Genomic DNA, 18,307 nt, shown 5'->3' on the forward strand with positions numbered 1-18,307 from the left:
TGGAGACTGGATTCATAGGATTTGGAGGCAAAGGTAGCCTGGAGGCAGGAAAGCCACATCTGGTCCTTGTGTGTATTTCTGGGTGATGTGATATGCTACATTTATTTATATCATATGCACCTGTGTGTGTGCTTGCCTTGTTGCACCTTTCTCAGAAATCCAGGGAGTACTAAAGGAGTATTTCAGTAAGTCTGATTCAACAATATAGCTTTTAAAAATGTTTTTATTTTTTAATTTCTATGGGTACATAGTAGGTGTATATATTCATGGGGTACATGAGATGTTATGATACAGGCATGCAATGCAGAATAATCACATCATGGAGAATGGGGTATCCAGCCCTTCAAGCATTTATCCTTTGAGTTACAAACAATCCAATTATCTCTTTTAGTTATTTTTAAAAGTACAATAAAATTGTTATTGACTATAGTCGTCCTGTTGTGCTATAAAATAGTAGGTCTTGTTCATTCTTTCTATTCTTTTGTACCCATTTACCACCCCCCACATCCCTCTCAGCCCCCCCCCCCACTATCCTTCCCAGCCTCTGGTAATCATCCTTCTACTCTCTATCTCCATGAGTTAAATCGTTTTGATTTTTAGATTCCACAAAAAAGTGAGAATATGTGATGATTGTCTTTCTGTGGCTCACTTATTTCACTTAACATAACGATCTTCAGTTCTGTTCATGTTGTTGCAAATGATAGGATCTCATTCTTTTTTTGTGGCTGAATAGTACTCCATTGTGTATAAGCATCACATTTTTTTTAACCATTCATCTGTTGATGAACACTTGGGTTACTTCCAAATCTTGGCTAATGTGAACAGAGCTGCAACAAACATGAGAGTGCGGATCTCTTGGGTATATAACTAGCAATGGGATTGCTGGATTATATGGTAGCTCTATTTTTAGTTTTCTGGAGAACCTCCAAACTGTTCTCCATAGCAGTTGTACTGATTGACATTCCCACCAACAATGTACAAGGGTTTGCTTTTCTCCACATCTTTGCCAGCACTTGTTCAACAATATAGTTTTATATAGCTTTGGAAAATAAAGAGAATAAAGGGTCATGGAATCTAGAAAGAAGTGAGTCCTGTTCCATACTTATCTTTGCTGGAGCCCACATGGAGGGAGCAGCATCCTTTCAGGGTACTCTGGTGAGGAGTTCCAAATGGGGCATGCTGGGGAGTTGAACTTGAATGCATGGGCTCTGCTTCCAGATTAATAACTTAGGAGCAAGTGACTTGAGCCGACCTCATTCTCCTGCCCCATCAATACTTGAGAAAGGTGTGGTTATGCTGGTTAAAGTTCAGCATATTTAATAATTCATCTGCTAGTTGAATTATTCTATATAACCTGATCCTGAAGTCATAACTTGACTAAAATGAGTGCAATGAAAAAAAGTCCCGTTGTCACAAGAAGCTCACCTATGGACATAGCACTAATAAAATCCTGACCTGCACAGGTCAGTACATCATAATTATTGGAGTTTCCATCCCCGGAGCAACTTGGCATGTTAATACATAAATATATCTAGAGAAGGGACCTGGGCCAGGACAGAGAAGGCTGAAGATTTCCCATATGGCCTTTAATGACTCACATTAGGGCTGTGGGTCCTGAAAACCTTTCAAGTCGGTATTTCAAATTATACTGTTTCATCTATCCAGAGGAATATGTGATATGTGATCTGTTGGGTCTGTAGCTCAGAGGAGAGCCTTGGTGGGCACAGAGGACAGATCCTAAGGTGGCCCCCACGATTCCTGCCGCTTGGTGTTCATGCCCTGTACAATCCTCTCCCCTGGTGTGTGGGTAGGAAGCTATTGCTTCTAGCCAATAGCATATGGCAAAGATGAAGCAATTTTGGAAATGGCACTTAAGGTCCCAATAGGTTAATTTTTAGGTAATCAAGAGGGAGATTATTCTAAGTGGACCTGACTTGATCAGGTGAAAATCCTTAAAGGAGGGACTGGGCCCTCCCTGAGGACATGGATTCTCCTTATAGGCTTGATAAAATACACAGCCATGTTAAAGGTGCCTCTGTGGCAAGAAATTGTCAGCAGCTTCCACGACCTGAGGGTAGCCTCTAGTCTCCAGCTGGTAAAACACCAGGACTTCAGTCATACACCCTTAAGAAAATGGGTTACTCCAACAATCTGAATGAGCTTGGAAGCAGACTTGCACTCAGTGAAGCCTTCAGATGAGAATGCAGGCCAGCTGAAACCTTGACTGCAACCTTTCTGAGCCAGTTAGGCTGTCCCCAGACTTCTGACCCACGGAAACTATGAGATAATAAATGCTTGTTGTTGTAAGTCACTACATTTGTGTTAATTTGTCATGAAGCAATAGGAAACTAATACAAAGAGGTGGCATCGGGGGAGTGTCAGGGAAGACAAAGAGGGGAAAGAAGACAGAGGGAAGAAATAATGAATAGTGCATACTAAATTTAAATTGGCTTTCCTAAAACTGTGAGCCTCACCTCTTCTTTTATTCCTTTCTACCCTATACAGTATTTATATTTTACGCTGCAGATCATGTTGGGCCACATCTGAAAGGACTTGGGAATAGCCTTGAAACCCAACCAAGAAGGAAATTGGGACCAAGAATAGGTAGAAAGATGGGGAAAAAAGCAGAGGAAAGCTTAGGCTCTGAGCTGAGTGCTGGTGTGAGCTTAGACTGTGCTGGAAAGGACATGTTTTAGGGAACAACCGCTATGTTGGCTGTTAGGTCAGTATTTGCCACCACACTTCACACTCTCCAATGTCTTTGTCAACAATTCACAAGCTAATGTGTAACCAACATTTTACAGCAGATTTTCAAATCTTGGGGAAGAAATAATTATCCATGCAAGTCACATATCATCATGTAAGACATCCAAAGGCTAAGAACAAGTGAGTGTATTTGAGTCTATGTATGTGTGTGTATGTTTTAATTTTTAAGGAGGTGCTCAGTTGTCTTTCCACCTAGGACTTGGGGCCAAAAAAATGGATTTGGCTAAGTCAAGCTTACGGTCTAATGAAGGAAGGTCTTTATCTGCAACTGTCTCTATTGCACATATCATTTAAATTTCTTCAGCAGCATCTATATGAAATGAGTGTCGTGTGTACTAACTGATCAGAGTTGGTTCCTTTCTCCAAATTCTAGGCAAATGCCTGACTTATTTGTGATTTCTTCCTCAGAAGCCTATAATGTTCCCTCCCAGAACTTACTGCAATCTGTCATTATTCTGTTTATTTTTCACTCTTTTTTGTCTGCTTGCCCACTAGAACTGTACTGTACGATGTAGTAGGCAAAAGCCATATGTGAATGTTTAAATTCAATTAATTACATTACATAAAGTTTAAAATTTGGTTCCTTAGTCATACTGGCCACATTGGGAATACTCAGCAGCCACATATGACTATTTGCTATCATATTGAGTATCACAGATTTAGACACTTTCTGTTATTGCAGAGAGTTCTATTGAACAGTGCTGAATGCTATACATTTAGTCCTCATTATTCATGGTCCTGATATGAATACATTTCAGTTACCATGATTTTGCTAATCTACCAGGCCCCAACAACATTGTTTAAATTTCAGTTACCATGATATGTTAACTGAATTGCATAAAGCACAAATTTTGCCATTAACTGTTCAATCCAAAAATCACTACACAAATAAAAGGTGTGCATGATGGTCAGCAATCAATTGCCTTACTTCTTTCCAAGTCTAACACTGTTTGGTCTGTTATTCAGCTTATGCACACACAGCAAAGCAAGTAGCTGTGCTGCCTCCTTTTGCTTTCCCTCATGTGATAAGGCCATGTAACGTTTAATAAAATTGGAGCATTGATAGAGAGAACTGGTCAACAAGGATGAAAGTGCAGCAAAGAAACAAAAGTGATAACATTGGAAGTGAAATTAAAATAAGATGTCAATGGAGTCATCAAAGAAATAGCTGACAGCGGGAATGACATTGCCCTCATTTGAGACTGTAGATGTGCCACCAGAGAGATGCAGTGAAGGTACATGTATCAACATAAATAAGGGGAGAAGTTTTGAGGAAAAGGATGCAGCTGTCTCAGAGAAAGCGACACTGGAAAAAAAAAAACACTTCGCATGAAAGGAACTCTTGGAGATATTTCACAATAATAAAAACACAAATGATAAAATATTGGAAGCTTTGACAATTTGCCAAAGACATAGAAGAAGATGCTTACCTAGATCGTTAAGCTATACGATGAATAAAAGAAGGCAAGCACTGTTCAAACTCCTCTTGATGAATTTTTACAAAAAAGATCCAGTTTAATTCTCAAAGTTTCTAATAGTTTAAATTACTGTATACTAAATAAATATCAATTGTACTGCACTTTTTCATGTCCCTATACATTAATAACTGACAATAAGAGAGTATTTAAGTTTTGACAAAAATTGTTGTAGGTCATGGAGCAGGTATAATTTTTCTCATTGATTATTGATTGCTTTGCAGAGTTTCACCTTGCATGGTCACTTTCCCAGTCCTGCACTACCATGCAAAGGAAGGCTGCTTGTAATGCTAACTCACTCTGAACCTCTACTTTCTTGAGGAATGAAAAAGGTTTGCCAATTCTAAATGGGCGCTCCATCTTTGGCAGGGACAATGTCAGTCATATTCACCATCGTACCCACCTGTAGCACTTAGGACGATGTCTGCCTAGATTAGGAAGTTAATAATAGCTGGTGAATGATGAGTGAAAAAATAGATCCATCTTCCTTTAAGTGGCAGGCGGGAAGAAATTATGAATCATTAATGAAAAAGCAAGATAGGAAATGAGAACTAATCAAAATGAAAACAGCAGAAATATTACATGGCTGGAGGTTACCAAGAAAGCTAAATTCCACCAATCCCACATACATCCACTACCAAAGTGAATTCTGCCTATAGTGATGAATGATGACGCCACAAATGGCACAGAATTTTGGTCCAGACCTTAGAGTAGAAAATGTGAATTAACACGAAGAATGAAAAAATTAAAAACCCCAAACAAACGACCCCAAAACCCAGTGCTCTGAAATTAATTTCCTGTTGAAATTAAGATGCAATGATAAATATAGACAGTTTCACAGAAGGTAGCTGGTTAATTTGAAGTTGAATGGTGCAGTAAGTTACTTTGGATATTTGATTATCTATCTCTTTCAGTGATGCAGGATTTAAGCCATTCCATTATTTTGTGTAGCAACAAATATTTGATAGAGATACAGATTGTTCTTCTGTGGATTTTCTATGTATAGGCTTTGGAATTAAAAAGTGAGATGGGCAGGCCAGGGTATAGGTGGAATAAATAAAAAATATCCAATTTAATGATATTCAAATTGTTATGAATAAAAATTCAGTTCAAAAGGCAAGATTCTTAATCTTTGATCTGTCAAAGCTGAAAAGCTATTGCTGCAACCTAACTTTAAAAGAAGATTTGGGATGTTACATACAAATTTATTTTTCATAGTTTTTGCATTGGTAGAGGGGGAGCTAGTATGGAAATCTATAAAACCAAACTGATAGCTAGTTTTACAGACCCATAGTCGCACACATACACACACACGCACACACACACACACCACTATCTACACAAATCAAAATTGACCACTTTCAAAGCAAAGACAAAATCAGGTTAGAGACAATGTAATATTGATGCAACTTTTTCCTTCTTTTTTTAGTCTTTTTTTTTTTCTTTTTTATTGAAACGAGGTCGCTCTATGTTGCCTCACAAGTAGCTGGGATTACAGGCAAACACCACTGTGCCTGGCAATATTAATGTATTTTGATCCCCATGAAGGTTTCTAAAGGTTTGGAAGAGATAATGAATTACCTGAACGTAGGTGATTTGTTTTCCATTTCAAAAATCACACAATTTTGCAGGGTGATAACCAGTCAAAAGGAAAACACAGCCCGCCCCCCACTGCCAAATCAAGGACAATCCAGGCAGGATAAATTAGAGCACGGTCCTGGGTCACTCAGAAGTAACATTCAGAGAATTAATAACTAGCATTTAGAACTATACGAAAGCAGAACATAAACAAATGAGGATTGTCTTTCCTAGAGAAATAACGAAAGATAAAATTTATAGCAAAAGGAATTGAGCCATTGTGGTATTGCTATAGCTAGTGATTTCAGGCTTTCTTTGCTGGAAAATAATTTCGTTTGTGATTAGACTAATTTCTGCTGAGTTTAAGGTTAGTGGGATCTGTGTTAATTTTAATGTCTGAGCAATTGCATTCATTTTTTGGTTTTTTTTTCTTGAAGCTAATGCTGTGTAGTTGTTGATCTGAGCACTCTGTCTTTCCACATCAATCATATCCCTTCTGACGAACCCACTTATGTGAAATATGCTGGGACGGACACTCAGGTACAAGGGCAACTCTGGTCAGAACAACTTTCTGAGCCAAAAGCAAAGCTCATAAACAAATAAAATACAAATAACTTTACTATGTAATACAGTAAAAGATGGAACAAAGAGGCCCTAAACTGTGGGCAATGGTTATCTTTGGAGGTTGGGTTTATAGGGGACTTTTACTTTCTCCATCATTTATTTCTGTAATGTTTATTTGATAATATTAAGGAATTTCCAATTTTTAAAATGCAAAAATGTCATTGTGGTTATGTTTAAAAGTTCTCACAGGATATTCTTACTGAAATATTCATGGGCTAAGCACTATGATGTCTGGGACTTGCTTCTAAATCATACAGTGGGAGAGGAGGTGGGTAGAAATACGGAAAATAAGATTAGACATGAATCGGTACGTAATGAGTCCACATGAATTCATATGATTGTGTCTACTTTTGTTTGAAAGATTTGTGATAAAAGATTAATAAAAATGGTAGGAGATAAACTTGGCAAAGTAGACTGGGGACTAAATGTAAAGAACCGTGAGTATAAGGAAGGTTTATTCTCTAGTTCAGTGCTCTCCAGATTTCAGTGAATGCAACCCTACCTGCGACAATATTGTTACATGCATGCACCAGGCATATGCTTATTTATTCATTCATTTATTTATTTATTTAAAATTATATACATGTACCATTGTACTATTATGCCATTATAAAACATACACAAACATAAAAAAGCTAGATAAAAATAAGCACAAGTATTGTTCTAATATGTTCTTCCTACACTCTATGGACCTGGACCCCAGTTAGGAGCCCCATGCTTTGTGAATGTGGGGGCCCCTTGAAGTTTTCTGAATAGCAAAGAGTTTATTTATAAGAAACAGAAACTTACTGGCGCAGTTATGGGAGGTTGATTAGAAGGACCCAGAGCTACTTCCCTGAGGCTTCTCAAAGAACTTGAATGGACTGGGAAGTTGTTCTAACTAGATATGTGACTTGAACAAGGATAGTCACTTCCTTGTACCCTTCTTTTACATATATGCAATACACATAATGTGTTCTGCACACAGTCAGGATACAATATGCATATAAAACAAACAAACATTCCCCCACATATTATCTTGGGCAGTATATTTAACACAACGATTATGATGATAATAATAGCTAACATTAATTGAATACTTACTCTCTGCCAGGTATTGTGGTAAGAACTTTACATACACATTTTTACTCAAAAATCATGACAACCCTATGGAAATCAATCTTATAATTGACTTTATTTTATTATGAGGAAATTGAGACTAGAAAAAGTAGCTTTCCCAACACGAAAGGGCTAGAAAATGGCAGAGTCCAAATTTAAATAAGATGTTTCTGACCCGAAACCCCATATCCGTAACAACTCGTCCATATTGCCTCCAGAGAGAATAGTGTCCAAACCAGCAGACTGTTGTGATGATTAAATGAGATAATATAGTTAATATGCTTAGCACACTGTCTGACATAGGGCACACATCCTATTAATAGGTTAGGATTTTAGTACACAGAATGATATTTACTAAGATTTTCCACAGTAAACACCACTAATATCTCTCAATATCAAAACATCAATATTTATAATTATAATTGTAATGAAATAATGTTTTATTATTTAGTTAAACATTATTTATAATAACACACGCCTAAACTCCTTTCCTTCGCTGCCATCCATAACCACGTGTGGCTTTTGTTGTTGAGTCCCTGTGGAATGGCTGACTAGAGAGAGATTGCAATTGTGGACCGTGTTATGCCTCCTTCTCAGTAGGCTACAAAAGTAGAAATATTTGCACCTGGTGTACTCCCGTCGTATTCTCAAGGAGCCACCTGTCTAAGTAGGAGTGCATGTAACTTGAGCACTGAATGACCCAGGAAATATATATATACATATCGATTTTATTTTATGACTGCAGGGTACTTTTAGAGACGTGACAGTCCTGGAAAGTTCTTTGTATTCCATTGGTTTCACTTGAACTGGTCAAATATACCACTTCCATTTCTTTCTTTTTTTTTTTTTTTCAGATTTCATATTTTTATCAGCCAATCCAGATTAAGTATTTATTTAATAAATACTTAACTATTTACTCATGGTTCCCATGGTTACAGTAGCCATTTCTCCCCGATTTTCTGGAACATGGAAGATTTGAGATTTTGTCCCAGTACTACGCTGTAATTCCAAATTTGATTGGCAGCCTTAGCCTCTGTAGAGGCGGTGATGCATGAAGCCCTATGCTGAGAGCTGTAATCTGAGATGAGACTTACAGGTGCTGGTGTGTGGTCTGGTCTACATTACTGAATCAGTACTTAATTTTGATGATCATTAAATGTTCCTTTTTGTAAGTTTGCAAATACTTTACTAAATGTCCCATCATTCTAAAGGGAATTTTAAGTTTCATAGTTGAGTTGGGGTGAGGGGAAGATAATGTCTTTGGTTTGTAGATTTTTGACATTTAGTCAAAGCAGATCTTTCCATCAAATAATTAATTTTGGCATTATTAATTCCATACATTTTATATAATGAGATATTCTATAACTCTAGGTATTACCTAGGAAACTGCCCATCATCCCCTCTGTTCTTCTCCCTGGGAAGTTTTTTAAATGCTAGAAACACTGTGAAGAGCATTTGTGCTGACACAGTAGAATCCACCCCCACCAATTTGTAGCCCAAATAGCAAAAACCCAAATTAAATATGTGGGATTCTTGGAAGAAAGCATCCAGTAACCAAATACTATGAGCAAAAAATTAATTTATTGCAGATATAGTCTCTAGTAATTCATAATAGCTTCTTGAATTTTAAATGTCTTTTTGCTATTTCCAATGCTTAAAAATCATAATTTTAAAACATAAGTACTGTTTTATATACATTGTAATTTCTTTTCTTTTCTCTCTCTTTTTTTGTTTTGTGTTTTACTTCTAAATATGAATGATATGATCTCCAAGTATCTACTTGGAAAGAAAGGGGATAGGATTCATTGTTTTGCTCTAACATGGTAGAATTTAAAATTTCACATCATATACCTGGAGTTTTAACTATATGAAAAATAGCCAAATGTCATCACTTTCTTGGATATTTCTTTTACGTGTATATATATGTATAATATAAACAGAATACATCTGATTAGTACATTTCAACATTTCATCAATGTGACTTTTATCTCCTATTTTATATAAAATAACAAAATATACAGAGAGAAGAAAGGAGACATCTGTTCATCATACACACAAAGTAAATAAAAGTTCATGTATGGCTTTGTAAAGGTAGATTATGACGTGACTTCCGTATTTATTTGTTTAAAAGCCTCTTGAGAGAACGTGTCAGTGTGCTTACGAGAGCGGCCATGGTGGTTGAGTGTCGTGCCGAGAATCCAACACTAGGGTCCCCAGGGTTCTTTCCAGTGGCTGCTTCGGCAGCTTTCAGTAGACAAATGTAATTTATGACCACTTCATCGATCTTCCCTACAATTTCCTGCCGCTGTGTTTCTGAGTTCACGACTTTAACTAATCGCATGCAAGCTTCTGTTAGGCAACAGAGTACTTGAAAGCTGGAAGTCATAGCTAGGAGCATCTCCTCCGGGCTTTTCTCAGCCATCGCCATTTTCCTACAGGCACTTCCCAACTGTCTGGACTCAATGGATAACAGTTGCTTGTACTGAGAAAGTGTAAGGTCGTATGCTTCAGGGCGTGACTCCTCTCTCTTCTCCTTTGTTGCCCTGACGAGACAGAGCAGCTCATTGGCATCATTTTGGGCTGCAAGGAACCCATCAGGCATTGCATATGTGCTCTCCTTTAGGGCATTTATTCTTGCAATCCGGGCATCAAAAGCCAGGTTGCTGAAGTCCAAGTCATCTGGGCCTCGCAGGTCTTCTGCCCAGACCTTCAGCACTGACCCTCTGGATAGCTCCCCTCCTTGCTTCTGAATCGCCACAGCCAGACATGGGCTGCTTGGTTCTGGCGTGGCTTGAGTCATCTGTGGTCTATAGAGGCAAGCGACCTGGACAGTGGCCTCTCCCCTCTCCTCCTCTTCCTCACCATCTTCATCCTGCCCTCGGTTCAGGAAGCAATAGCTGAAGGGTCCCCGGCATCTCCAATTGCTGCCCTCCAGCTTCCGCAAGGGTAATGTCCTATACAGCTTTGAGTCTTTACGAGCCACTGGGGACCTTTTGTGAAACCTCCCCTCAGAGCTCAAGTGCATCGAGCTTTGGGAAAAACTTTTGGTGAGCTTCCTCCCCAGGGGGAGTTCTGCTCGCCTTTCAGAACTGGCCTCCTGTGCTTCTGTGATGCCTGGACACTTTAAGCTGACTGCACCCTTGGTTCTTTCTCGGAAGGTCTCCAAATCGACAGATCCGGAGAGGACACTGCTGCTATGTCTCAGAGCCTTCTGGCTGGGGGGTGTCCTGAGGCTTCCCCCTCTCAGATCCGGTGGCCGCCAGCTCACAGCCTCTCCGTATGCCTGATTTGCTTGGGAGAAATCATTAGGGTCTTGATTTGGAATTGGCACCTTTGATTCCGAGTGAATGTTTGATGGTAGCAGGATGGGATCAGCTTCAGGATGTTGAGACCAAGCTGAAGGCATGCCTCCTCGTCTCTCCTTCCCAGGCTCTGTCAAAGCTACACTAGGGGTAGTAGAAAAACAGAGAGAATCATTAAGCATCTCCTGGGAGGCCATTTTTACTACATCTCTACATGATGTCTGTCATTGCTCAAGGATGTAGTCTGGAAGGGCTGCCGTATGCTAAGGTCACCCTGCTTTCCAAAGGCTGCCTCTTGATATCTCATAACAAATTTCCATTTTAATGAATATCAAGAAAATACTGGAATCTGTTATTTCTGGTACTGCTGATTCATTTGAAATTGTCTGGAAATCCCAAACATTTTCAGGGATTTCATGAATTGCCTTGCTACCAATATCTACCCATCAAAGCTTAGACACAGAAAACAACTATGTATAGATTATTCAAATATATTGAAGATATTAAGTTTCCTTTCAAGGGGATTAAGTTAAACCTGACATCAGTTTCTTTCTTTCTTTTCTTTTCCTTTCTTTTTCTTTCTTTCCTTTCTTTTAAAGAAGTGGCCTAATTTAATTAATGCAAATTAAATCAGCGAATCTTTTTAAGAGGACAGCATGAGGTTTGCCTGGTACAAAGTCTGAAGTTGAGACCTTGGGCCAGTTGCTCAACATTTTTTTTTGTTTGTTTAAGAAAAGCTGTCATGTGAAGCAAATAATCCCCATCTCACAGAATATTTGTGAGAAGCAAGAGGTAACTCAGGTGAAAATTCTTTATGAATCATGAAGGATTAAACAGTGTGACTTAGTTAGTTTAGAGGTAAATATGCAGTTGGGTGATGAGTTAGGTAATATTCACAGATAACTTTTCCAAGGCAGGTAAAGCCAGTGGTGGGTTTTGAGAAAGTAGAAAATCTTAAAAGAACAGGAATAGAAAATGACCAATCTAAGATCTCACTAACTTCTATTGACCTGTATGAAAAAGACACTATTGATGACATAATTTGAAACATGAAAATATGACAGAGTATCTACTTTTGCCATATAATGACCAGCCAAGTAGATCAGTGAGGGGAATGCATACCATTGGGTGGTGGAGTAGTGAAGGTGGGATACAGAAGGTGGATGTGTTCTTGTTTCTATGCGTGTTTACATTTTATTATTTTGGGGAAAATAAAGCAGCTCATCAGGCATAACCTCAAAATCTTCCTGACACTGGGGTATGCCAGACACTTCAGAACATATACAGGGCAGTCTTACAGAGTAGGGAGGAATCAGTAAGATTGCTGAAAGGCAAATAATCTCTCCAGAGCCCTCCAATCTCCCTGATACCCTGCTCTTATTCTTCCTTGTCCCTCAATAATGAAATGGCAGAATTAGAAATCAGATGTCTTGGGAAGAAAATCAAACTGTTATGTGACTCTAAGCAATACTATCCTATAACTAAAAGTCACACTGGGCATTGCTAAACATCTGCATTTAGAATTTAGGAAAAACATATTGCCCCATCAAATTCTGAAAGCAAACACAGAGCAAGATTATAAAGAGCAAATGCCATTTTCACCTTTGTAATCTTTAGTATTTATTAAATACTAGGGGATGAATGATTGGTACTTTACTGTTCTGTGGCCTTTTAAATTCTACCTTTTACTTTTCTTCCAGACTTTACGTTTGTAAGTTTGTTGTAAATATGGTTTACATGCTCCTGGCATGTCATACAAAGTGCTAAATCCATCATTGCTGTACCTGTGGTTTCCTTAATCTTGGGGAGCCGATGGCATCCATCTCTCAATGTGCCAAACAGGGGTTCGGTGTTAATGGCCGTGTGCAGAGCAGGCACTGTCATTCGTGGACACATCCCTTCTGTCTGTGGGTGCAGTTCCTTAAAGGTGGCTCCGTGGTTGGGAAGCCCAGGGGCTCTCTCCTCTGAAGGAATGTAATTCACGCCTTTCCCAGAAGCGTCAGGAATCAAGTGCTTCCCTAGGGAGGGGCAGAGCGGCGACTCCACGGGTGTGGCGCAGGCACTGCCGCTGCTGCCCGTACCACAGCCCGCATCCACTGAAGAGCCTTGGGAGCTCTGCAGAGAAAAATGGCCCTCGCTTTGCAGCGATGACATCCGCTTGGCCAAGTGGTAGTCACAAAGGCGGGCCACACTCTCATCAGCCTCAGGAAGCTTGGAAGGATGGTCGCAGGTGGACGAGTCAGCGTCCTCTGGGTTATCTAAGTCTTTGGCTGAAGATGCACAGGTCACGTCAGTTAAGAAGTGGTCCCCTTGACCAAGTCCTGAGCCATCACTGGTTTCTCCATCAGGAGCACCTTCTTCCTTCCCTTCGGCCTCCCTTGCCCCAAGACCAGAAGCTCTTGGAAAGGTTTTCCCCGTTGCTGCTTCTAATCCACTTTTTTCAGCCATCCCGCCTTCAGTGGCCACATACCATCTTTGGCTGTCCTTGCGAAAGGCAGTTCTCTCCAGGTTAAAAGTGCTCAGGTGTTGACTGTCCCGTGAAGACACAGTACCAAATTTACCACTGGTGTCCTCCTCCATCTCTGCCGCTTTGGTCCCCTGCTGTTTTTTTCCTATTGTGTTCCCATTAGGGGGTGCCTTCCCCTCACCATCGGCCAGCTTGCTTTTCCTTTTGCTAGTGCAGGAGTATGCCACCGACCCCATGTGCAGTTTGCTGAAATAGTCAGTGACCGACTTAGTCTCCATGGTTTCGGGCTCCATCTCCATGTGGTCTGAGTGAAGTAACTGCTTGGAAGGCACAACTTTGGGCGGGAGGTCAGTTGCTGGCCTAGCAGCCAGGGTGTGCGAGGACTTTGGAGGCAAGCCCCCAGTGGGGGTCTTGGAGGCTGGGAACTCAGTCTGCTCTTCTGCAAGGGGGTGGTAGCCTTCGTGAGTGGCCAAGAACATGCGGGAGAGGTTTTCTGACTGTTTTTGTGCTGTGGCCAGTTCAGAACTCTCAGTCATTTCAGAAGAGTTAGTTTCATTGCCCGAGTCTGACGAAGACTCAGGACTATAAGCCCGCAAGATGGCTACACCTGCATGCCGTAAAAAACAAGAACTGATTAATGGATGCATCAGAGGCACTTGGAGACATGTAAGAAAATGGGACCCGTTATTACTAAAACAAAATACCAAGTTTTTCCCTTTTCAGTAAGGACTCTTGAGTTTATTGCACAGTTTTTCCAGAAACGGGGATGGGGGTGGGGGAGATGTGCCTTATGTTTTTAAAAAAATAACAACAAAGGAAATCACATACACACAAAAAAAACCTATGATGGCAGTTTCAGCACATTTATGAAATGGGACATTTGTGAAATGGAGAACACCACGTAACAGGACTCCAAGGGCAAATGGCTTGGAAGGATGGAATGATATGGTTATCAGTGAATGAATGTAACAATTGTGAAAGAACCTGAATTGTCACTGGTCTGCTGTTCTTCTGACACGGATAGAGTCTCTAGAGCTCCCAGCGTGGAGACAACAGCATTATCCAGTCCCTTCTCACACTTGCCTTCGGCGCTGGTGGGCACAGCGTCAATGAGGGACACGGGGATCTCATCATTTTGCAGGCTGCTGCCTTTCTCCTTGTCCTCGGGGAAGGAAGCTGCCTGGCTCTGAGAGTCCTCTTCATCTGAACTGTCTCTAAAGCCAGGTGGGGGTGCGGCAATGGCCATGTTCAAGGAACGCAACAGGAAGTCATCCTCATTGTCATCACCTTCTGGAGGGGGCAGGGATGTGAGGTCAATGATGTCATCGCTTGACCCAGACAGGTTGAGGATGGCTGGCTGGTTCATCTCCCCCACCACGAGGTCCTCCTCGCAGCTCACTTCGTCCTCATCCTCTGCATCATCAGTGTTTTCTGCATAACAGATGTCATGCAAGAGGGGCTCCTCAATCCCCTCCGCAGCCTGGAAGCTCTTCACATCGCCTATGTTTGCATAAACAGAATTTTCCACAAACTGGATGCCCTCTGCCTCTGGAGTGAGATCCAGGCCCTTCATGTCACTGGCACTGCCGATGTAGAGATTTCTCTGCTTCTCCAGCATTTCAGGACTCTCATCTAGTAGTGTTTCATAGCCGAGGGTTGGGGGACTAATACCATCATCCAAGGCGAAGTCTCCAAAAATAAAGGACACTTTAGCTCCTCTCGGAGATTCCTGTGCTTTCTTCAGAGTTTCTGGTCCTGAGAGGGTCAATAGGGACCGCTGAGCGAGACTTCTGTAGTCTGCCTCACAGGGGGCCTCCCCGGGCTGGCTCAGCTGCTGGTTAAGTCCATCTGAACTATAGGCGTTGTCTATGTACAAGTGCCGGTGCTCTTTTGGACATATGGTGCTGTCTGTGATCTCCACCGTCTTCTGCTTTGAATCTATGTATGTTATCTGGGCTTCTTGCTCCCCTTCGCCAATAAAGGTGGTCATTTGGGGTATACAGTTCCAATCTGGGCCAAGGAGGTTATGCTTCCCCTTGTTTTCAGTTCCTAAAGAGAAAGAATCATGCAAAGACACATTACTGCACTGTCTGGTTTTGGGTGGGGCGGGGGTGGGGGGGCTCGTCTCTGTTTTTTAACTTAATGGCTCGTAGCATCACTTGTGTAAATACAGTTTTTCAACTACCCAAATATAGTACTTGTTGATTTAGGCTTCAGGTGTAAGAATTCCTTGGGTTAGGAGAACCAACCTTAACAAAATTGATACTGCATAAATTGTAATTGCTATTTGATAAAACGTAATACCGTCCAGGGGTAGGGAAGTATAGCTTAATTCCATCTGACCCTTGGTTCTATTATTAAAAGGCTTAATTCGTATCTACAAATGTAAATATACAACATGCCTTTTACCCTTAAAGGTAAGATTTCAATAGGCCCTTATTCCAGAACATTAATTGTTCTTTTCTTTGTAAGGTGAGATCTAATATTCCCTACTTCGTGGAGGAAGATATTGAATGTTTTCCTCATTGAGTTCAGAGATGGTCAAGGATTGTCAGAGTTTTACCACATGGGAAATTAAAATAAATATTGTAATGATAGCACAAAATTTCTATCTTCAGTCTTTTGATATCCTAGTAGATGTTAAAAAATTCATGTATAAATGTCAGCATGCATGCCTGTGTGTATGTGTGTATAAAATGCATAAGGTGGAGTGGTCACAGGTAAGGTACTTTTCTCTGTAATTTCTAAGCATAATTAATATTTAGATTAATTTCAATTTTTGTTTGTATAACGGGAACTCCTGAAAATTTGTTTCATGTTCCTCATGGATTAAAATTACAAAACCCCAATTTAAATACTATTATTTTGTTTGCTCTTCAAGCATCTTTCAATCTGGAATTTTGATGTGGAGATTTGTTCTGATATTTAACAAGACAGAGAACTGGGTCATTCTGTTGATATTGCCTTATAGATTCCAGAGGCAACATTTTGAGAAAATTTTAGGGCCATACTATTCTCCCATCCGTTCCCTCAAATTGTCCCCAGTTTACAAGTTTGGATAACTGACATCAGATGTGCAAGACATATGGGAAAAAAGTGCAGTTTTACCGAAGAGGTTTTTGCTCCCGGCAAATCAAGCAATGGACTTAATGCTGAACAGTGTTCATGGTCATTTTTAATAAATTCATGTATTTTCATGAACAATAAGAGATATAATTTTGTACACTAGCCATATTTGCCTCTTACCTTACAATAAATAAACCTCGTGGGGTTCAGCATTATTTTATTAACAACAACAATTTAGATTATGACTGGGTGTGCATGTTGGGGGAAGTGTGTGTGTGTGAGTGTGGATTGTTGCAGGAGCAAGAGTAGTTCAGCAAAGTTGCATTGTAATGCAGGTTTAGGGCTTGGCAAATATTTTCTGTAAAGGGAGGCCCAGATAGTAAATATTTTGGTTTTGTGGGCCAACCATTCAATTGAGCAACTACTCAACTTAGCTGTTTTAATATGAAAGTAGCCATAGATGCTACATAAACAAATGGGTATATGAGTTGAATGGTGGCCCCCAAAAGATATGTCCACTCTGTGAATGTGACCTTATTTGGAAAAAAGTGTCCTGCAACGTTAAGGATCTTGAGATGAGATTATCCTTAATTATCTGCATGGGCCCTAAATTCAATGGCAGAGAGAGATTTGGGACACACAGAGAAGAGGGGAAGGCCACGTAAAGATAGCGGCAGAGACTGTAGTTGAGCAGCCACAAGGAATGCTGGCGGCCACCAGAAGCAGGAGGAGGTAACGAGAAATCTTCCCTTAAAGCCTTTGAAGAGAGCATGGCCCTGTCAACATCCTGGTTTTGAACTTGTGGCCTCCAAAACTGTGGGAGAATAAATTTATGTCGTTTAAAGCTCCCAAGTTTGTAAGAATTTGTTCCAGCAGCCTTAGGAAAGTAAAACAATGTGTGTGGTTGAGTTCCAATAAAACTTTATTTGCAAGAACATGACTTGGCCCATTGACCATAGTTTCGCCAACTCTGGTTTAGATGAACAAGAAAACTGAATAGGTCAGCAGGCTCAAAGCAAGTTGATGAATACTTACTGAGACCCTCCTAAAGCCCAGAGATGCATACATATCTGGGGCCAGGGATTTTGAAAGTGCTTGAAGCCTAATTTTCAAGATAGAGAAGAAGAAATGGGGGCTGTTTCTTATTAGAGATCTTGACTAAGATCTGGGATCAATTTCAGGTGAGAATAAAATATGTGCTCAATCTAGCTTCCTTCCAGAAGGGTCTACTGATTTGGCTTCCTGGAATAATTTTGGAGACATGGAAGAATGTGGGTTGGGAGCTGGAATCTATTCTGTGGCCCAGTCTCCTACAGTGGAAGGAGAGAATGGACTATGGAAGAACTGGCCTGATGGAACTTCCGCTCTGTATTTCTTGGCTGTCAGATCTTTTGGGAGTTTCTGAAGAGAAGAGAGTACTTTCAGCACTCGCTGGTGCACGCGCTCTCTCTCTCTCTCCTGCCCTCTATCTTTGAGAGTGGGGATAGGTATTTGAAACTGGGAGACATGATGGTGAGGCTGAAGTCCCATTCTTTTCCCACAGTAAGAATACTTTTTGTAACTATGTTTTTGCCTCTTTAAGTTCTGTTAAAACTTACGTTGTGGGTCACTGTAAATTGGACAGAGTGGAGACCCTTATTACTGTAATCATGTTTAGAATAGTAGGTTTGGTTTTCTTCATACACCTCTACAATCTTTACAGTCTATGAGGAAAGGATTTATTTTCCAGATAAACTTTAAAATTTGAAAATAAAAAGCCTAAAACTGGTTTTCCAATGGGAAACAATTGTGTCAAATTGCTGAACAGCTCTTTGGAATTTCTTTTCTTTTCTCTTTTTTATTTTTTTTGTTTTTTAGACACAGGATCTTGCTTTGTCATCCAGGCTGGAGGCTGGAGTGCAACAGTGTGCTTGGCTCACTAAAGCCTTGAC

At 40.3% G+C, this 18,307-nt stretch overlaps 1 protein-coding gene across 3 annotated transcripts in view; it reads right to left on the minus strand.

Moving 5' to 3' along the window:
• Positions 1-6,984: 6,984 nt before the first annotated feature.
• The window catches only part of FRMPD4 (FERM and PDZ domain containing 4), an 881,789-nt gene continuing 870,466 nt past the window's right edge, over positions 6,985-18,307 (minus strand). Inside the window, exons 15-17 of one of the 3 annotated variants that reach the window (XM_011950878.1) lie at positions 14,295-15,359; positions 12,628-13,917; positions 6,985-10,987 (exon numbers count right to left, since the gene is read on the minus strand). In XM_011950878.1, the coding sequence (XP_011806268.1) occupies positions 10,983-10,987; positions 12,628-13,917; positions 14,295-15,359 (2,360 nt within the window). In that variant the 3' untranslated portion in view covers positions 6,985-10,982. The remainder of the gene's footprint in view (positions 10,988-12,627; positions 13,918-14,294; positions 15,360-18,307) is intronic. The other 2 variants (XM_011950876.1, XM_011950879.1) reach the window with 2 other exon arrangements.

This window comes from Colobus angolensis, unplaced genomic scaffold, assembly GCF_000951035.1.
Source record: "Colobus angolensis palliatus isolate OR3802 unplaced genomic scaffold, Cang.pa_1.0 Scaffold310, whole genome shotgun sequence".
Lineage (NCBI taxonomy): Eukaryota > Metazoa > Chordata > Mammalia > Primates > Cercopithecidae > Colobus > Colobus angolensis.